The following is a 23,085-nucleotide window of genomic DNA, read 5'->3' on the forward strand; positions in this document are numbered from 1 at the left end:
AATATTGTTAATCATTATTTGACAAAATTTGCCACCAAATTGATTAGAAATGTGAAGCGGGAATGTGATTTTGCCCGGTGTCTTGTGAATGAGACATAAGTCATTTTATAGGATAGTTGTCCCAAATTGTAAATGTTTGTAAAAACACTAGTTATATTGAGATGTCAGGGAAAAAGAACGGATTGGATGATACGAAAGAATGAGTGTAAGCAGGAGGTGTCCTACTTTTTACTTACACTAAAAAATTATAAATGATATTTTGGAAAAGAAAAAAAAAGTGCTAACCGGCCAAGAAAAAAAGAAGGAAACTCTTAACGGCCAAAACCCAGCTTCAGTGAGTCCTTTTATTAGAGTAGCACAGAGACGAGACTAGACTCTAGAGCAGGTGATGCCATCCTCAAACCCTCGAGCTCGCCACTTTCCACCACCAATGTCGTCGACGTCCTTATCCCCCGAAGGAGAAGAAGTAGCAGAAGAAGAACAAGTAGTGACTCCATGGGAGGTATCCGCCAAGCAAGGCGGCAAAATTGACTACGGCAAACTGATTGATCAATTTGGCTGTCAAAGACTCGACCAGTCCTTAATCGACCGCGTCCAACGCCTCACCAATCGGCATCCTCACGTTTTTCTCCGCCGCGGCGTCTTCTTCGCGCACCGGGATTTTACTGATATTCTCGACGCCTACGAAAGAGGAGACAAGTTTTATTTGTATACCGGCCGTGGACCTTCTTCCGAAGCCCTGCATCTCGGCCATCTTGTTCCGTTTATGTTCACCAAGTATGTTTCTTTTTTGTTTTTTTTTTTGGGGGGGGGGGGGGGGTTTTCCTACTGCCAGTTTTTTTCTGGAAATATTTTGAGAAATTTGTTCTTTTTGTTGCTTTTATTGAATTGAATGTCTTGTTCCGGATGACATTGTGTTGAAATTGAGTAAACCTCGTTGATTCTTTGTGGAATTAGTTTCTGAGTCTCAGCTAGTTTTTTCGAATGATGTGCATATGATTTTATTATATTTGGAAAATTTTTGGGCTGTATTTTACTTTTGTATCTTCGTAGGTAGTCTCAAGTCCTTTGATATCATAAAAATTGCGGAAAATTGTTCTACTTTGAAATGCAAGAACACCACATTTTGCATTGATAGAGAATATATTAGAAAATTTGACTTCAAAACGATCATTTTCCCCAAAAATGAGGTAGTTCTTCCACCCTTTTAGGGTAAAACTAAGTTGAGATTGTCTTATTCCAGATACTTGCATTAGGAGTTGCATATTCTCCTGTTAGGTTTTTCTGCTTATGCAACTTTTGCCTTTTGTACAAATTCTTTCTTGAATTGATATAAATTTCAGATGTATGATTTGGAGTCGAATTTGAACAGTGAACGGTCAAATGAAATGTTAGTTTAAAAGAGTTAGAATTGACTTAGTTTGGAATGTGTTATTCTGTTGGTTTTTCTGTTTCAACTGGCGGAGCTTCAGGGTAGAAAGTCAGGAATCTAGTTGGTTGCAGGTACCTGCAGGATGCTTTTAAGGTTCCACTTGTAATACAGTTGACTGATGATGAGAAGTGCATGTGGAAGAATCTGTCAGTAGAGGAGAGTCAGAGACTTGCACGAGAGAATGCTAAGGATCTGATTGCATGTGGATTCGACATTTCGAGGACCTTTATTTTCTGTGATTTTGACTATGTTGGTGGGTATGTTATTTGTTCATTAACTTGTGAGTTTGTTTTTTATTTTTATCTCTACTTCATTTTAGGATTTAGAGTTGACATCGTGGTAATTTAATTTTTCACAATTTTGTATGTTATATGTCTACGTAATTGTTATTGAAAGCTTAAAATGCTTGTTATATCACACTGCTTCTGGATATATGCCTTGTTTCATGTATGCTTGTTGATTTGGAATATGTCTTTCTGTGGTATGGATGTATCTTTAACTTTTATCGACTTATTGCAAAAATCATTTTTTATCTTTATAAATTTTCCCTTTAAAAGAGGTTTAGCTTTTTCCACAATGTCTCAATTGAGTTATACGGTGCTAGCTCTAGGTATGGGATCTTATTGAAGTGCTTTATTTCATTTGATATGCAATACCAAGCTGATGTTTAACTTCCTGAAGTTCCATGTTTATCAAGTAAGAATGCTTTATTGCCCAAAAAAAAAAAAAAAACGTTATTACATGGATATTCATTGCTGATTTGCTAGCTCTAAAAATTGATTAGTTTATTTGGGAGATGTCTGTGATGAGAAGCTTGTGCCCTATGAGGGGATGATTATCATGAAGATGAATGAAACTGAGATGTTCTTGAACTTGTCAGGGCTTAAACAGCTGGAATGAAGAAAAAAGGTAGTGAAAGAAAGAAAATCTAGAGAAATTGTATGATATGCCTATAAAAAATTTGGCCACTAACCTGGAGAAAATTCTGATTACCACAACTAGTAACTAGAGATGTTTACTCTTAGTTTTAGGTTGAGTGGAATTGGATTTAAGCAAGGTTAGGTTTCCTAACAGGGCCAATGCGAGAGTACTTCTCCTTGGTGTATAACAATTCTTCTTTCAGATGGATGAAGAAACAAGTTGTCTATCCTGTTCTTGGGGCTTCAATAGCAAAGTTGGTCATGCTTATTGTTTAGCCTCATGATGTAGACATATTATTGTTTGTTCTTGCATCTCAAGATTTTGCTATTGAAAGGTAATTGCATACGAGTTCAAGTATACAGTTGAGTATTAACTGTGGTAGCAGTGGATGTTGGGAGATACACAATGTGGGTTCATGTAATGCATTGAAAATCAGTTTAATACTGTTTCATGCATGCTTGTGTAGTAAAAATTGGTTTAATGCTTGTGTAGTAAAAATGCATGCTTTAAAGCTAAAGTCTACTTTATCCATTAGTTCCTTTTAACAACATTAATCAGTCATAGTGACTATCAAAACATGATTTATACGTTTTCATTAAACATTCTGTAGGTACATTACTTCTGTCTTGCCCTTGCCTTATAATTTCAGTTTTCAATGTTTAGTGCTTGAAATACTAGCCAAAGTTTAGAATATCCAATGTTTAGTGCTTGAATACTAGCCAAAGTTTAGAATATCTCCTTGTCTTCTATAGACAAGTGTTGGATGTTCAGATGCAGACAATCTTGTAGGCTAATCGATGCTGACAGTCTTTCACATTGGCTTCCTGATAGTCATGAATTTCAACCATAGCAAATCAACACATTGGCTTCCTGATAGTCATGAATTTCGTCCATGCAGCCAAAAAAGGGCTGAGGGTGTGGCTCATACATCTGACTAGACTAACATAAACTTTGATTATCTGCTATTTTATCAACGAGGTTGTTATAGTCTTCATACCCTAATTCTTTTCTGAAGCATCTTTAAATGGAACCTTTACATGAAAAGTAGTTCCTCATCATTATTGACTACTGGTGCTTGTGAGGTACCATATAGAAATGGTGATTGCAATTAGGAGAGTTTTATTGAGATTAAAAAGGAATGTAGGGATCCTATCAAATTTTTTTTTGGGCTTGGAACTTGAATATGAAGCAAGCAATAGTCTCGTAGTGACAGATTATCTGAATAATGATGGTACTCTTTGTTACACTTCTTTCAAGATGGATTTTCAAGTAAATTATAAATAAGTGAAGATATGTATAGCATAGATATATCTACTATTATTGAATCCTGATTTTGTTCTGAAAAACAGGTTTTGTATAGAAATGTAGAATTCAATATGCATTTTCCCGATTGTAAGGTGAATGGATTCCAATTTGATTGTCGATTAAGAGACAGATCATGGTGTTCATTGCTGGAGATATTCGTTTCTTACCAAACCAAATAAAAGAAAGGGACATCCTTGCTTTTTAATGTTGCATTTCTTATTTACTGCTACAGTATTCTTACTTGAGGATTTTCTGTTTAGTGCCTTCTACAAGAACATGGTGAGGGTTGCAAAATGCGTCACTTACAATAAGGTGATCCGTCTGAAAAGGCATTACACATCATGCTGGGTTGCTATCTGCTAATGAATTATATTGTTAATGGGGTTCCTGAGTAGAATTAATTGTTCCTTTCTTTCAGGTTGTTGGCATTTTTGGTTTCACTGGGGAAGATCACATTGGAAAAGTTAGTTTTCCTCCTGTTCAGGTAGGAGAATGTACTTGATTTTACATGGTAACCTCTGCTGTATCTGTAATGTTGTTCAAGAAATGGTTAGTTAATGTTTGCTTTTTGTTTCACAATTTTGAATGTTCAAGTAAATATTCCATTCTGATTGGAGGCGATTACCTTTTAGTTTTTCCCCTTTTCCAATTTTTTGCACTTTATATTCTAAATTCTGTGTACGCTGCCTGAAGGAATGATTCACACAAACAGTTCAAGAGGAGTGTTGGATTTTTTTTTGGGGGTCTAGTAAGTAGTATTGGGTGTGTTTGGATAGAGAGGTTTTGAAAAAAAATAATTTGCCTCACAAATCCCAATCTTATCTCACATACATCACGTCACAAAAAGTGCTACAGTAATTATCTCAAATAAATCATCCAAATAAACTCTTATCCAAACAAACTCATTGTCATTTTTATGCAGTGCTTTTGGGACACTTGCATGGTCATGTGTTTGAGGCTGACTGTTAGAAGTTGTTTTTTCTGGTACTTTTGCATAAAGCATTTGCTGTGCCTATTAATGTCTGAGTTGTTTTTAGTGATATAGGACAAGATAGGGGAGATCTAGACGCAAATTTTCAAACTGAAAATCCTTTTCTACTTCAGTATTATTCATCTACTATTGTTGAAGTGGATTGCATTTAAATGCTTATGTTTATCCATGTTAAAAGCTACCTTTGTTAGTTATAAATGTGAAAAAGCTTTGCTGTAGTCTAGTAGATCTAAATCTAAAATAAAGGTGAGAACTTTGCTGTACATTGTATATGCTTCCTTTCTCCTCCTAGTTGTGGATGCAATTGATTCTTAGTCATTTAATCGGGGAAGTACTAGATCTATTGCATAACTTAACTAGTCACTTTAAGATTTTAGTTGACCCATTTAGAATTCTTACTAATCTTGTGATGATTTCTCTTATATCTATGTTTTGGTGAGTTTGTAGTGTGCCTTTGTGCACAATCATAAAAATTTCACCTTTTAAACGGTAGAGAACTCAATAATAAGATGCAAACATGTCTAGGAATTATCTTTAAGTTGACTTTTGTTGAGTTTATCAAATCAGAGAGACCTCCCTCTTGTTTCTTCTGTAATTATGTTGACTTGCTCTTAGATTCCATGGCTCTGTGTTATATATAGGGGTTGACTGCTGCTGAAATTTTCTTTGATACAGATGAAAGTTGTTTACATCATTGAAAAGATTTTGAAACATACTAAATTTACCTGGCAACACTAGGTTTTTAATTGACCTTTTAAATTCTAAGTTCTATATGCATTTTTTGAAATACAAACTATGTTGCAGAAACTAGAAAGGTGAGCTTTTTTGCCCCTTTTTTTTAATTTTTAAGCTTTTGGGTAATTTTCTGGAAAGGGGAAATGGATGGGAAGGAAGAAGGAAGATAGTGAAAACAAATCCATTGTTTTAAGATGAATAACAAAGACCCTTAACCATTGGGTGATGGCCAATTCTCATCTAGAAGGAAAGGTTCCCATGAAAAACAAAAAGGGGGAGGAAATGGAAAGTAACTACAGTTAGAAAGATATGTGTACTTCTGTTAAAAGACATATTCTGCAAGTCAGTATCAAAAAATGAAAGCTAATTAAGTCATAAACAATCTCAGTGCACCTTGTAGATATGATACAGTGGTTGAGGATTTTTATCCTTATTATCAGTCATTTGTTATATTGTTTGATTTTTTTTTACGCTTTAGAACCTTGGCCTGAAAGCATTCTGCTTCTAGTTGGTGATCTACATTTGAATAATTTACAGGCTGTTCCATCCTTTCCAAGTTCATTTCCGCATCTTTTCTCTGGTAGAGAGAATCTTCGCTGCTTGATTCCATGTGCAATTGACCAGGTTTACTCTCATTCCCACATGGTTCTTGATTTTTGAATTTGTAAAACTTCTGGACTCTCATGTTTCTGCGTGGTAATTGTGGTGATTTTGACCTTATTATTATTCAAGGAATTTCGTTGCTCAATTGATTTTATGTCGAATTATCTTCCTTTACAAGATAGACATCAGGTCTGTCTAAAAAATTAACCTTGTTTACAGTGCAAACTCCTGAGGTTTCTTTCCTTACTCACAAGCAATTAGTTTTTAAGAGAGGAATCTTACAAAGTGTTTAGTGACACATCAAAGCGCAATATCCCACCTCAGAAGCATCCCTCTTCTCCTTACTTCACTCTATGGCTCCTCTCTCTCTCTCTCTCTGGCCCTCCCCTCCTCTTCCAGGGCTCTGTTCGCCCTCCCCTGTTCCGTCAGACATCTTTCCCTCCTTTTCTTGGCTACCTAATACGTCTTCCTGCCTTTGCATCTACTGCTTTCTTCCCATTTCTCTGCTTCCCCAGTTTTTCCTCACATCTCTACTTTCTCCAGTTTCCTCCAATTAATTGCTTAGTCCCTGAAGTGGATATATTGCCGTTTTTGTGTAGGAACCAAGTTGCTAGTAAATCTTGGAGGAACAAACTCCTGAGGTTTCTTCCCTTACTCACAGGCAATTAGTTTTTAAGAGAGGAATCTTACAAAGTGTTTAGTGACACATCAAAGCGCAATATCCCACCTCAGAAGCATCCCTCTTTTCCTTACTTCACTCTATGGCTCCTCTCTCTCTCTCTCTCTGGCCCTCCCCTCCTCTTCCAGGGCTCTGTTCGCCCTCCCCTGTTCTGTCAGACATCTTTCTCTCCTTTTCTTGGCTACCTAATACGTCTTCCTGCCTTTGCATCTACTGCTTTCTTCCCATTTCTCTGCTTCCCCAGTTTTTCCTCACATCTCTACTTTCTCCAGTTTCCTCCAATTAATTGCTTAGTCCCTGAAATGGATGTTTTACCGTTTTTGTGTAGGAACCAAGTTGCTAGTAAATCTTGGAGGAACAAACTCACAATTTTGGTAAGATTTTGGGAGTGTGCTTGCTTACATCATGGTGTTTTTATGGACTTTGTTGCTTAAAGCAAGTTATAGATGGCGAATATGGCCTGATGGTGACTCTGAAAGATGGGTGATGTGACTTGAGAAGGGGCAGGAAATGGGTTGGCTGGCTTTAGGTAAAGCAGCCAGTGCTCGAGGGTGGTTTTGGGATGATGGGTTGGGTGGTGTGGTGGCCCCCAGATCTGTCAACTGGTGTGGTTGTCAGGTTAAGGTTTTTAATTAATTAATTATTTTTAACAGTCTACATTATGATGTTTTAATTAAGGTGGTGTAACTGGTGTTGGTAATGTACGTGCTGGTAGTGGTCTGCAAGTTTGTTCATTGGTGGTTGGAGAAAACTAGAAGTATAGATAGACTGTTTCCATAAATGTAAATCTATCACATAGGCCAATTTTGATGTGTGATGTATTTTTTCAGTTTGTATGTCACATTCCATTAAAAAATACATAAGCTTACCTATATAAACTTTTCGATGTCCTGCTTGAATGCTCTGCTTGTTACTCACCTATAAACTGTCTTCTAGAACTTCAGACCTAATATACAAATACAGCCTTTTCATATTCCCCAAGCTCCATATGGAAGAAGCATGCTACTTAACTAAAGATACAGTAGTAAGGTCTCAGACCAGTTGGTTTACTATACAATACTAAAATGATGTGGTGCAAGAAATTAGCCTCAGATTTGTATTGATGTGAGAGACAGATTTAGACTGGTTGAGGGAACTGATTCATCTAATTTCCCTCTGTGTATCTTTAGAGAAGTAAATATCCGAGAATACAACCTTTCTGCAAAGGGAAAAAGAAGCTTTTTGTGTTTCATGGAGGTATGAAAGGAGGTAAATAAGGATATCTCCAGCTGAATGATCTTTACACAACCAAATGTCAACTGAATAAGTGGGCGAAGGATGATATACTTGGTAATTTCCTATTGTACAGGGAGAATGCATATCACATAGCAGTTATGGATATTGTCCTTTGCATATACTGATAAAACCTGAAGAATGCATGAATTAGAAAAAAGGAAAACCTGAAACACATTTAGTGGCCTTATTTTGGCTGTAGAATAAAGATTATATGAAAGAGCTACCATCTGCCCAGGCTAACACATATACATGCCTTCTAACCATTCACCAAATCCATCATCTGCATTACTTGCAGATTAATCATTATATGAACATTGTTTCTCCAAAATGCACTCAGGTAGTGATTCTTGCAGCCAAGTGTCTCCACCACCAAAATGGTGTTACATTGTAAGGACTAATTAGGACCTGGGGATTTAGGCAAGCTCAAATTCAGGAAGAGCTTGAGCTTTTGGACATGAATCTGGCCCTTGGAGTATCTTGCCAGTATATTGTTAGCGCAGCATAGCCAAATGTCCAAAAATGTCAAAACTACACTAGATTCCAGGTGCCTCTACATATGGAGGTCCCCTCTAATGGTTCCAAATTTTCCACCTTTGTATGCCTATAAAATGGGGCACGTCCCTATCAACTTATCATCTTGTTCAGCAGTTCAGTCCTTAAATGTTCACCTACAAAGAGCACTCCCTTTATCTTTATTGTTTTTCCATGTTTCTGCACTATGTCCCTTCTCCCTAAGATGTTGTGTAATCTTATTGTTTTTTGAATCCTAAATTTGTAGATCTGTGTTTGAGTTCGAGAAAATTATATATCAAGCTCGATTATAGTCATTATTTAATTTGTCTCTCGTGATTGTGAGCCTACCTATTCTAAGTGTTAAATTTAATCATTCAGTGGTATGTCGATGGTGTTGTAAAAAATTATCAATAAAATGTCCTTGACGGCAAGAAGATTTTATGATACATTAAATTTTTAAAATAGACGTTGCATGTTCGATGAACTTATCATGAACATTCCATAAAGAAGAGAAATCATAGTTAAACAATCATGGATGCCTAGATGATCAGATATTGATTCTTTGACTACAATCAAAGCGAAATTGCGTTTGTGCACATCTCTTGTTTAATAAATAATGGAAGTAACGTAGGTTTATGAAATGGATGCTGCTGCAATCCGGGGTGGTGTCTGTGAATTTGGTTGATTGCTGAAGTCTAATTATATTTTTTATTTTTTTAGTTAAACACCTGGTTAAAAGATGAGGAATTAGTATATCTGGGAATACAGGTCTGATAGTCTCTGATGGTGCATTGTTCCACACCTGATCTTGCATCCATTTTGAAGGGAAAAAAAATTTGAGTTCTAGGTGAAGGTTTCCTATAGCAGACACTATAGCATATGAAATAGTAGAAGAATTAAACTTGTAGAGCTCTAGAAGGTTTCCTAGAGGCAATATTGCGAGCCTATAAAGATTTACGTGTAATGCACTTTTTTCATTGCTATTCTGAGGAAAATTCTTGTCAAAGGATGTCTTTATGATGTTCAGAAGAAGAATTGTGGCGGGGAATTATCTGCCTAAAGTTGATTTGACATCTTAGCTTTAGCTTGGTGTGCTCCATGAAGTTGCTTGCTGGTTTCTTGTATACTGCTTCAGTGCTTCTGTCACTTCCCCTAGTCTTGAGTTTTAGTGTATGTATGCAATCGAGTTATGTGGTCTTACTCTTTCTAACCAAGGTGCTTTTACCAATGTTTGCTGATCGTTGCATAGTTTTGCTATGTTGTTACAGTTTTACTGGGTCTTTCTGTTCCAGTCTCAAATTTTGGGCATCTAAAAGAATTATGGATCTGAAAAAGTTACATTTGGTCTGAAGTGGTCCAAATGAGGAGATAGTTTCGCATGCTAGCTTCTATTTAGATTGACAGTTTTCAGATATTTAGATTGACGTGCCATTCTTTTTCAATTAGTCTCCTTTTTCTGGATTTTCGTAGATCTTAACCTTTTTTTTTTCTTCAGGATCCTTACTTTCGGATGACACGAGATGTTGCTCCTAGAATAGGATACAGTAAGCCCTCATTGATCGAATCAACATTCTTTCCTGCACTTCAGGTTTTCTCTACTTTTCTTCAAATTCTAATGTACTCATAGTTTTAAGTGTAATTATAGTCTGTTGGGCATGGTTGAATTAATATTTCTGCTATAAAATAGAAGTGTTCTATAAATTGAACTCGCCCCATGTCGGCACTTCTGTCTGCAAAGTACTTGAGGATACATTTATTGTTTTACTGCTTTTTTCTGCAATGATACTGTCTTTTTTGCCATAATGGTTTCTAAAATCTCCTTTGTGGATACAATTAGGTTTTTAGTTTAGCATTCAAAAGTTTGATAAAAGCTGATATTATTGCTCATATCATTAGCCTTTTCATCTAATTGTTAATTGTTAATGCTCTGTACCAAAAGATGGAAGTTTAAATAAGTCATTTTCCCTTGGTTATGAGAAATCAAAAATCCCTTTTGAATGTCCAATAGTTACAAGCTGTGAATTGTTTCATATGATCTAGGTTTAATGGTTGCAGATGTTACGTGTAGAATTAGGTGAGTGAGGAATCTCATAGGTTCCTTTAGTGTCTGATAAAATGAACACTACCTTACTGAAAGTACAAAATTTCAACATATAGAGATCTAAGAATCAAAATCTAGATCTTAATAACCAAGCTAATTAATCTACATTCTATAATCAAGCTATCAAGTCCTGGAATCAAGCTATCTAAATCAGTCTAATGCTATACCACTAGTTAGGGATCAAATCACATGTAGCATAAAAAAATAGTATATCAAAAGTTTGATATACTATTAGTTAAAGCTAAAAGGGTATACCCTGTGCCCATGGCTCTCATAACTCTAGTGTCTGTCATATTATAAAAAAGAGACAGTTTTGTGATGTTGTGCTCAGAATGCAGCAAGTTTTCATTCTTCCAGGGCTGCGTTTTCTTTCACAATAAGAGTTTTAACTATCTTGAAAATTAAAGAAACATAAATCTGTTGCACACAATTCACTCTGCTATAGGTGAAATTAGTATTAAAGAAAACTGGCTGAGCATGAGCAAGTAGTCATGAGAAGGATATAACTCTACATTTCTTTGTATACCTCTAGCGCAACTACAGATGGGAAGTTCGGTCTTTGCTACATAACATGAATTCTGGTTAGAATTGAGGATGTATACAGGCATCTGTAGAGAATATATTGGAAATTTCCTAAAGCTTAGCTCTAGGTGTTCCTTTTGTTTCATGAAGCAGCTATTTGAGAGTCTGATGAATTTACTAGTTGAATAATCAGTAATTTAGAATTTAAGCTATGTATACTGTACAAATTTTTATGATCAGAGTGTGAATTGGAAAAAGCTGATCTTACAACTTGAATGTTGTCCTTGATTGTTCCCTTCATGATCTACGGCACTTTGTTTCATTTCCTGGATATGAATGCGATATAAACTAGTTTAGAATACCTGAGGAATTGACTGAGGATAGCACTTGGGAGGCAGGACTCAAAAATAAGGAGTGAGAGTTGATGACCCGTAAACCTTGTAACCATCTATATTTAGATAAAGCTCTTTTACAGTCTCGCTTTTCTTTTCTTTCCTTTTTCCTGGTTGTGAGGGGGGAGGGGGTTCAGGGGCAGGAGGTGAGTGGGAGGACTTCAGAAAATAGACTATATACAGAGAATTATGAATGTGGATCATATGATGAAGCTGGTTAAGCTAGCAAGGACCTGCGGGAAAATCTTCTTTTAGTTTTTCTACAAAAGAAACGTTCCAAAGGCTTGATTGAGGATAAGAGCTTATTTTGCGTAAAGTGCATCAGAAAGTCCTACTGTAAATATAGGCTAAACTGATGTTCCTCTATGTATGATGAATCCAACACTTCGATATTTGTAGTTCTGTTCATTGATTGTCTACTCTATATGAAATATAACTTGTTTTACTAATTTAAATGATTGTTATTCCTTACCTCCTTAAGATATTCACAGAGTATCAAGGTTTGCACAACTTAATAGCAGTTGGCAATATCCTGCCCAATCAACTTGATGGTCTCTAGCTTCTGTATTCTCTTGTTGGACATTGATTATATTTAACAAGGGTTGTTTTACAGTAATAAACACACAGTTAGACTGTCTATCTCTGAACCAAATAATTGCAGATATAGAACCTTCCATTTTTTGTGGCACTTATTGCATGTTGTTTCCATGTTGATTTCTATATTTTACATTCAACTTTTGTTATCTTGAAAATTTTACAGGGAGAGACTGGCAAAATGAGTGCTAGTGATCCAAATTCTGCTATATATGTGACAGATACTGCAAAGGACATAAAAAACAAGGTCATCTAGAGTTTTTCTCCATGTGTTTTTCCAGATTCAATATTCACAACAATCAATGCATGTTCCTCTCCTGTAGTTCTTTTCATTTTATTATTTATTTATTTATTTATTTTTATAGTTTTCCAGGCTCTATAAATGCATCAAAGATAATGAATCAAAAGGTTCAAAGTGGGATATATAAAGTAACAGTACTGATGGAGCTCACGATATGTGAATCCTGATTCTCCCACAGCTTGGTTTTTGTGCTAGTAATTGGTTAAGACCAAAAATTGCCATCTTTTGTCCACAGGAATATTTGGCCTTCCTGTTGTCCAGCGAACAACTTTTGCCTTTTTGTATATAATAAGTTGTTTATGGGCCCATCTTGGGGATGTGGAAACTGTCCAGCAAACAACTTTTGCCTTTTTGTAGATAGTCAGTTGTTTATGGGTCCATCTTGGGGATGTTGTAACTATCTTATTGATGTTATCTTTTATTGATCTTATTGATGTTATCTTTACAATTGGATTAACTATTTTCTGTATATACCATTTCTTGTTAAACGTTTTCATGTTTCAGATTATGAAGGAATCTTATCTGCAAAATATAGGCATCTATCTGTTCTTAGTGGTCCAAGAAATTTGGTATAATGGAGCATGGATTTCCGGAATGCTGGACAGCAGGAATAGAATTTTCTCATCTTTTTCATTACATTCCATCATTTAGAGAGCAAAACAACTTTTAGTGATGAAGATTTTCCATGTTCAGAATGTGCATATATCATTTTCCAGTTAGAATCCTTCTAGCCATACGAGTCAATTTAGTGTTTAAGTCTAAGTGACACAACACAGTTTCTGGGTTTTTTTGGGGGAAGGGGGGGCACTCTTGATGGCTGCTTTATTCAGTGCTTTTATGCTTCTCAAATGTGCCCATATGCCAGCTTTTCTACAATGTAGTTATCTGGTTGGTCAATAGAAAAACCACCATATTAAGTACCTATTTTCCAGCATGTAAATAATATCTTTTTGTAATTAATACATTGTACTTAAATCTGGTTAGCGTATCATTTTAAGTACTCCAAAATGAATTTTATTTCTCTTGATGATTGATGAGATAATAGTAGTCATACTATGAAGTAGTCTGCCAGGAAAAACAAATGTGGATTCGAGCAATTTATTTATTTTTTCTGTTGAAAAACAAAGTACATATGCTAACATGAAGAAATTTTTATTTATCTGGATATATAACCAAAAGTAAGGCTGCACTGCTTGACACTTCCTGCTGTGTTTCATTTTATCAGATCATGTTGGATGCATTGATTTTTCTTCTTACTCGTCATGCGTTCTTTTTCTTAAACGTTAGAATGCTATTTTCAATTACTGACACCTTGATATTCATGTATTGTGCATAGGGTTTTTGGTGTGCTTCATGGCTTGTTTCTTATCTGTTAAACACCTTGTCAGAGGGATATCCAAGCCTGTCTATATGTTTATTTTTAAAGCAAATTTTTTACAGCTATTAAGTCATATTACTTGTCAGTTCACTTTCTTTTTTATGGCATTCCACAGATTAATAAATATGCCTTCTCTGGTGGACAAGATACTACAGAGAAACAAAGGAAGTTTGGAGCAAACCTTGAGGTATTAAACTCTGCTGCATGCAAAAGATATAACTGCTGAATTGGTGCTACTCTTCATAGTGAATGTTTCCATAATCAGTTTGTTATGTTCATTATTGCTTTACTATTATATTTGGATTTGTCAATTTGTTTATTGAAGGAAAGGGCCAAAAGGCAAGCAACTTGTGTCCATTGGTAGAGTGCACAGTTTCTGGAATCGATGAATGTGTGTATAAAAGTAGTGATTTCAATTTCCAAGAAGCACAGGGAAATTTAAAATAGAGTAGGCATTTATCCTGAATTCTCTATGAGGATGCTCAAAAGTGTCAAATGGTTATCTAACCACACCCATCAAATTGTCCGTGGAAGTGCTCTCGTGATTAAAAGACATGCAGTCTTTCAACATAATTCTACCCTGAACTTCTAGCAACTTGGTAGGCTTTTAATGTTTACTAGTATGCAGTCAGTAATCACTTTAGTGCAGTAGGAGGTGTTAACAGGTATTTTGGGAGGAAAACATCTAGTCACAGTATTATGAGTGATCAACTAGTATTTATAGGAATACAAATCTAACAAACTATTTACAAGAATACCCTTACTAATTTATTATCTACAAGAATACTTATATTCTCTTAACACTCCCCCTCAAGTTGGAGCATATATATCATAAGCACCCAACTTGTTATAAATGTATTTCACCCTGGAGCCCCCTAAACTCTTGGTAAACACATCAGCCAATTGATCTACAGACGGTACATGAGATGTCTTGATGACTCCGTCAAGCAATTTCTCTCGAATGAAATGACAATCAACTTCAATATGTTTTGTCCTTTCATGAAACACTGGATTAGACGCAATATGAACAATTGCCTGATTATCACACACTAAATTCATAGGTTGTTTATGCTCAAACCCAATTTCAAGTAACATGCTCTTCAACCAAACCAACTCACACACAGTGTGAGCCATAGCGCGGTATTTAGATTCTGCACTTGATCTGGAGACAACTGTTTGCTTCTTACTCTTCCACGACACTAAATTACCACCAATAAATACATAATATCCTGTGGTCGATCTTCGATTTGAGGCAAAACTAGCCCAATCTGCATCACTATATCCTTTAATATTAATGTGTCCATGATTTTGATACAGCAACCCTTTTCCAGGAGCACTCTTAAGATACCTGACAATCCGTATAACAGCATCCCAATGACTAGTACGAGGGGTATCAAGAAATTGACTCACAACACTCACTGCAAACGAAATGTCAGGTCTTGTTACAGTGAGATAATTTAATTTACCCACAAGTCTTCGATATTGCCTAGGATCATCTAGTAATGTACCGTGATCTCCTACTAATTTCACATTAGGATCCATAGGAGTATCCACAGGTCGGCAACCTAACATCCCAACTTCACTCAGCATATCGAGTACATATTTTCTTTGACATAAATAAATCCCATATTTAGACCGAGCTACCTCAATACCCAGAAAATACTGTAGATGACCTAAATCTTTTGTCTGAAAGTTTGCCTGAAAATTGGATTTAAGTTTCTGGATCCCCGTAACATCATCACCTGTAATCATAATATCATCCACATAAACAACTAATAAAATTTTACCAGCATTAGAATGCCGATAAAATACAGAATGATCTACTCCACATCTTGTCAGACCGAACTTCATGACAAAACTACTAAATCGGCCAAACCAGGCCCTCGGAGACTGTTTCAATCCATATAAGGATTTTTTCAAACGACAAACCAATCGCGAATTCTTCCCCTGAACAACAAATCCAGGAGGTTGTTCCATATATACCTCTTCTTCCCAATCTCCATGCAGAAATGCATTTTTCACATCCAATTGATGCAATGGCCAATTGTAAGTTGCTGCCAAAGAGATAAGAAGACGAACCGAGGTAATCTTTGCAACAGGAGAAAATGTTTCTAAGTAGTCTACTCCATACACCTGAGTAAATCCTCTAGTTACCAGACGAGCCTTCAATCTATCAATAGAACCATTAGGCTGCACTTTTATAGTGTACACCCATTTACAACCAATAACAGGACTTTTATAGTGACTAGATGTTTAACCCTAACCCTAGGACTTTTGCTCTGATACCATGTTAACAGGTATTTTGGGAGGAAAACATCTAGTCACAGTATTATGAGTGACCAACTAGTATTTATAAGAATACAAACCTAACAAACTATTTACAAGAATACCCTTGCTAATTTATTATCTACAAGAATATTTATATTCTCTTAACAGGAGGCAAGTAGTATCTTCAACTTCTTTATCCTGGCATAAAACCAGCTAATGTGTAACCCTGCACCCCTGGTCAGATGTTATGTTGGTAAAATAAAATCGCAAGCTGCATACCATGAAAAGAAGGAAACTTAGCTGTGAATCTTAATTTTTGTGTAGGTTTCCATACCTATACTCATTTTATCTATTCTCCCACTTGTGCTTGTATGTAGAGTATTCCAGTTGTCATATTTTAGCTAAAGAGTATTGCTGAAGAGAACCTCCAGTGTTCGAGCAACATTCTGAATGTCAGATTCAGGCTGGATTGTACATGTTGCTTGAACATCAGCCCCTTTAGCTTCGCATTTCACTACATAGCTTTGCAGATCAGGCAATGCCTTCCTCAGAGTTCTATTCCTACACCAATTTTCACATGCTACTTTTAGCTTTGCTCATCTACCATACTTGGTTTCTGTAGAACTTGCTCCCATCCTTTGACCTCTATAGAACCAGTCAATAAATGAGAGAACTATCATTTATTATCATTTATTGGCCGATTCTCCCATGTTGCATACTTTGTACAATTTCATTTCTTGATGCAGCTTTAGGTTAACTTGGTTTTTTTAAAACCCTTTCACTGATTACCTAGTATTATGGACTTTATTCTTGTAGCATTTTAGTGGCCAAAAATGAGTTTTTCCTACATTTTCCTCGTCTCTGAATTTCGTAATTGGGCACACGATGTTGTCTCTCTTTCTTTTTTGACAAGTGAGTTTGACTGGATTTCTGAAGATATTCTATGCTTCTGTGAATTGGATGAAGCTCAGCCCATCTGGTGTTTTCATTTTATGAAATATACAAAACCCAAGTTGAGAAAGTTCTTGATAAGACAGACTGTGATGATTATATATAGTTTGGATATATGGTGAATAATTCTGTATCCAGTTGTTCTGGAGATTTGTCTTTTATAACTTGTTAGAAAATTTAAGAATGTTGGAGGTTGTATGCCTTCTGTTTCCATGTATAGAATTTACACTAAGGTATTATCAATTAACTGTTGCTTAACAAGCACAAAGGAAAAACATTAAGTTGAATGAACCAGCATTTGTCAGTAAGTGAGGCAAAAGAAATAGAATCAATTGGACCTTTGTACTTTTAAATTTTTGGAGGATAAAATTCAAGACTGCTACAAGTCTGGATGGATTGCCTACTCCAGAAATGAGTACTAAAATAATGTAGTCTGTAAATAGTTTTTTAAGGACTGGATTGGTGTATTTACTATATGTAGCTCTTTGTTATTTTTCTATAGCAGTAACAGGTGTCCATCTTTTTTTCATGATCGCTTTTTCACTTTCCATAGCGGTTGATCTGGGAATTTATCTGGCACCATCAAGTAGCGCCTCAAAAGCTTAAACATCATAACCCTTATGCAATACCATATATTGTGGTCAGGTTGGCAATTAATTTTACGTCTAGCCTCACATAAGAAGCCAATGAAGATTCACTTCCTATCCAGTTTATTCACTACAGTTAAGGGTGACTCTTTTAGGTGTTCTGGTGTCCAAATTATCCTTGTATAATTTATATTTCCTGTTCTGCATTATCATGTCAAAGGGCTTGACTGTGAGTCTCTAGTATTGCCTTAATCCATGTTTCTCCTCCTACAGGTTTTGCTTTTATAGCCCTTGAAAGATTGCAAATCCCAATCATGTAGATATCTTGAAAATAAATTGCTCTCAGTCCCTATTTTATCCCTAGTACCCCTTGCCTTGGATATATGAAATTTAGTTGGAATTTCATTCTTAAGCGTATACTAGCCGAGATCCAACCATATGCCTGTTAACAACTTGTTAACTTGGAGACTTCATGCTTAACCTTTCTTATTCCCTTTCGAAGAACAGCCGGGCAAGAGCTTTTGAACCTCTCCAACTCCCAAGCCCTCCACCCCCAAAAGTGGATTAAATTGCCCAACTTTAATTAAACTTGTCTGCTCAAACTCCTTTTCTCATTACTTCCTCTGCATGAGCTAAACTTCGGATATCTGTAAAACCTAGGTATTGATTCTCAGATGTGCCTAATGCAAAAGATGGGAATTTTGTTCCTGCATCATTGCATCCTACAAAACTTCTTCGTATTTGCTCTAGCATCTGTGCAACTGAGGCTTGCAGAGCGAAAAATGATAAAAAAATTAGGTAAAGGAGTGTGTACTTCTGATCATTCTTCTCCCCACTATATCCAGAACTTAATTTCATATCAAAGGTGGAACTATCTGATCTTGCCTTCCTTCATAGAGCTACTAGTTTTTAACCAACTTAGAGTAGCTTTTAGATGATAGAATTTCTTCTCAGAACCACAATAACATTAACTGATCTTTCCCCTGAAAAAGGGCAGAAAGGGCACCCAGTTTAGCTAACCCCCTTGGGTGGTAACCATGAGAGTTTCCTTCCCCGTTACCTTTAAGGTGACTTTGCTTATTAAATAGTTGTCAGGGATTTTCATTAACTGGACTAGCGAGGACTGTAATGGATCACATCCATTAATTGGCTATACTTCTAAGCCTCCAATCGGGCTTCCATTGAGCAGTGTTGAGAACCGTGTTATGCTAGTACAGAACGACAATTAGTTAGAAAATCTGCCAAAGTTTTAAAACTTTCGATATGACTTTTGGGATAATGAAGAACAATCTGGAAATTGCTAAATCCCCTAAATGAACTTTAACAACATTCATGAAAGGTCGGGAAAAAAGATCTGTTAGTGATTATAATTATTGAAAAATAAGGAAAACAGTTAAAATGATAAATTTTACGAATAGAAAATCAAGTTAAACAGCACAACTCATAGTTGTTTAAAACTCTCATTTCTCAAAGTAAATTAGCCAATTGAGGAGTTAAAATCTTTCATTATAATAAGATCCCAATAAATTCACATCTTTGTCATCACCACACTGACATCACCTCTCATTTAGAGGAGCAGAGGAGCTGAAGAGAATCTGAGGTAGTGGGGTTTGTTTTGAGAAGTGCTCCTCTTCATTTATTTAGTCTGTTCTCTTTCTGGGTCTTTTTTTTTTTTTAAATTCAGTTTATTAAATGGAGTTACATAAATAAAAGAAAGAGAGACTTAAAAAGAAAATAAAATAAAGCTAGGGAACATGCATTTTTGTTTAGGAGTAGTTCCTACAATGGATCCGACTAATGACGTATGCACGTGAAATGTTTGAAAACCCAAAAATGTGGGCCTACACTGTGCACAGCGGTTCAACTGGTCAGCGTGGTTCAGCAGTTTTGACTTAGTTTGACTGTTTTTCTTTTTCTTTATTGTATTTTCTTGCTGTAACATATATTCACACCGCCTGGTCATCCAGTTCTTGAACTAACCAGTAGGAATGGCCTGCCTATTCTGGTTTTCAAAATACTGGTAACTGTAGTTATCTTCCCAATTTCCAACGTATTAAGAAATCATTGTTATGACATCCATATGCAACTTTTCTTCTTCAGATACATCTTATATGTATGGGTTTTGTTAGTGACTTGTGGGTTATGGTTGTTTTTACAATTCATTATTTTGTACCTGTATATATGTGTCCTGATCTCTCTCTCTCTCTCAGGTGGATATACCCATTAAATATCTTGAGTTTTTTCTTGATGATGATGCTGAACTGGAACAGATTAGGAGGGTAAGCAGCCATCTTTTACTTTTTTGGTGTTCTTCTGGCCAAAGCTTAATTTTGAAATTGCATTTTCAGAAACCATAGGCGATAGATGTTTAGCTTCACCTTAAAACTTGTATTTTTTTTCTCTTCAGGAATATGGAGCTGGGCATTTGCTAACAGGTGAAGTTAAAAGGCGGGTTATTGAAGTTCTAACTGAATTGGTAGAAAGACATCGCCGAGCCCGTGCTGCAGTGACTGATGAGGTAACAGACTAATGCCATTTTTATCTTGAATTCCTCATGTTGGTTCAAGTATTGACAAAATAGTTCTTAAATGACTATAAAAAGTTGAGTTTGAATCCTTTGATTCATAGTATGGACAACAAGAAGATTTTTTTTTTTTTTTTAAATTTTGCTTCTGTTGTAAAACCCAAGTGTAGCTCACTGTCTTTCCTCTTTGATAGCTCCCTGGAATGGAGAATATTCAAGAGAAGCTTTTAAAAAATTTTTTTAAAACTTTTAAGGCAGAGAAGCTTTCATTTGATCTTAGCGGATGATAATTTCTTTCAACGTGTACCTTTGGCCATCCATAATGTGAAGGAGCTAGGGCCTGAAGTCAGGGGTTGCAATCTTCTACAGTTGAGTAATGGAACATTTGAGCCTTTGAAGAAAATATCTCAGTAGTACCTGTAACCACATATGCAAAAATGGTTTAGTAATTAGTTATATACAATTTGTGAATTAATGTACTATCAGTGAGCGGTTAATCAAATTGGCTAATCCTAATACCTATAATGTACTTAATTTGTCTTAGTATTCAAAGTAATTTCTTGCATTATTCATGTTAGTGTTGCTTGAACGAAAGTAAATTTGGCATCTTAAGTTTTATAGCAATTAGTTGCATCATGATTACTAGTATTACACAAATTAATTTGTAATTGGTCACCCATTGAATTGTAAACAGTTTAATAAATAAATAAGATACACTATCAAAAATCCTCCAAGTAAAACTTAGTTGCTAATTGGCCAAAATAAAATGATGATAAGAGGTAGGAGTAATTCAAATTCAAAAAAAGAAAAAAAAATATCTCAAGTGCATTTTGTTACACAGTATTCAAGCCTTTTCTCTCTGTCCATTTACTCTTCTCGACATAACTAGCTTGTTTCTTTCTTAGAGGCATCGGTTATATTCATCCATGCGTTCCTTAATTATTGCTCCCACTCCATCATGGTGGGTTGATATTTTATGTCTATATTATCTGTTTTTTTAATTGCTATTTTTTCTTGACTTCTTTCTTCTGATACATTGGATTTCAATATATTTAATTCTTAGTGGTTGCCCCTCACTTTTGTTTGAGAGGTTGCAATATATAATTTTTGTGGTTTCGAGGGGCTGCAAACAACTAATCATATCTAATTTAAAGCATAATTAAAACAATTATAGGACACCAAAGGATTAGGATTTTTCCAAAATTTGAAGGGGGGTGGGTCAATTGCCCACCCTCATGATAACATGGCTTTGCTGGCCATCCTGCAAGCTGTCAAACTGCACTAAAATGTGTATACAGCTAACATAAATGCATCTATATATACAACTAACATGTATCCAGTCCCGCAGGCATATTTGTGTGTGTCTACATGTGCAGCTAGCATGTATACTTGCATAGATTTGTATATATGTGTATATACAGCTAACATGCATACCTCGGCGTGGTGGTTCTGCTTAATTTGATTACGTCTTTATAAGTGTCCTTGCAATAATCATGTCTTGGGCTTCCAAGAGTAAGGAAAATACTATGTAGTGAGTATGTACCATATTACGAACTGGTGCACATTTCTTTTCCCAATAAGATGTTTGTATTATCTAATTTAAAAGTTACACACCATTGCAAGTGCATGTCTTTAGTGTCGGAACCTCTCATTGTCGTGAGCTTTTGAACATTGCATTTAAACCTACTGGCTAGCAAAGATTCAAAGACCAAAGGAAAAGAATTTATGTTACAGCAGTGTGTCTAGAGCACACCGTCCAAGAAACTTGTGGAATTTTACACTGAGAAATGTCCTGCTCCTGTCCTTCACTTCCTCCATTTTTCCTTTCCGTTCTCCCTTCATTGTATGTGGGAAGGGCTTCGATTAGTATATATTTTCTAGTTGTCTGTAATTTTAGTCAACACTTTTTGCCTTCTATCATCCATTATGCTAGTACTAGAGATAGTTATTTTTACCCTAAAACGTCAGGTTTTTTAATTGTTAGCTTGTGGAGCATTTCTGAATGCCATCAATGTTGTATATGTTGGGTTTTGTCAAACGATGTGCTTCCACTTGTTTTAAGTTTTTTAAGTTTTTCTTTTATCTAACTCAAGTAATTGGCTGAGATGTTTGTAGTTGTTCTCAGTTATTTCAAATAGTTTACTTTCTTGTCTTTGTCAGATGGTTGATGCATTTATGGCAGTACGACCTCTTCCAAACATGTTCAGCTAAAACTCGCTATCTAGGCCTCAAGGTGTTGGTTCTGGAAGACCATTGAAGTTACTTCGAACTTTTGGATGGATAGAGATTTTCATTATCTACCTTGTGCTTGGTCATTCACACACTATATTTTGTTATGCACATTCTCATCCATGCAACTATCAAAAGTGATTATATGTCTACATGCTTGTGGCGGATTAGAAGCCAAGGTTCAAGAAATTGACAGGATTTTTTTAGCAGCTTTTAACCAATTTGAAATTTATTACTCAGATTGGTAATACTTTCTCTTAGTTAAGCGGGCATCTCCTTCCTCTCCTCATTCTGTGCTATTTCTTTCTAATGATTCTTTTGAACACATTTCTATTATTTCTCTTGTAGAAAAGTGCTTTTCATTGCATATCTGGACGTCATTGGCCTTTATGCTTATTATATTTCTATTTTGAGGAAAGCTTTAGCTTCTATTTTTGCAAACAGCTTGCAGACTCGCTTCCTATACTGTATGCTAATGAACCAGCTTGGGGAATTTTGAGCAAACATCTGTTTTTAAGAGAATTTGTAAGGTGTTGAATATGCTCTAGACATCATGGATTTGGAATATGTTATGGTATGTTAATTTCTACTGATAAGTAGTGAATTTCGAGATCAAGCAAATTATTTAGAAGTAATATTGTGGGGAAGAACATGCCTACTAACTTGAATACTCCTTTTGTGTTTTATCAATCGGAAAAGTTTCGTTCATTTACTGTATATGTGCTACAATCAAAGGTTAAATGACTATGGTAATAGTGGCTGAACTGTTATGGAGCTACTGTTT

The 23,085-nt window shown here is 35.7% G+C and overlaps 1 protein-coding gene across 1 annotated transcript; it reads left to right on the forward strand.

Annotated features, from left to right (window-relative positions):
• The first annotated feature begins 318 nt into the window (after positions 1-318).
• On the forward strand, positions 319-22,691 carry LOC113754107 (tryptophan--tRNA ligase, cytoplasmic). The gene is made up of 11 exons (XM_027298448.1): positions 319-777; positions 1,504-1,689; positions 3,919-3,970; positions 4,077-4,142; positions 5,922-6,008; positions 9,950-10,042; positions 12,230-12,310; positions 13,858-13,929; positions 19,759-19,827; positions 19,956-20,066; positions 22,233-22,691. Exons 1-11 carry the CDS (start codon positions 389-391, stop codon positions 22,281-22,283), a joined length of 1,257 nt encoding a protein of 418 aa, XP_027154249.1. The 5' UTR covers positions 319-388; the 3' UTR covers positions 22,284-22,691.
• Positions 22,692-23,085: the final 394 nt, after the last annotated feature.

Source organism: Coffea eugenioides, chromosome 11 (assembly GCF_003713205.1).
Source record: "Coffea eugenioides isolate CCC68of chromosome 11, Ceug_1.0, whole genome shotgun sequence".
Lineage (NCBI taxonomy): Eukaryota > Viridiplantae > Streptophyta > Magnoliopsida > Gentianales > Rubiaceae > Coffea > Coffea eugenioides.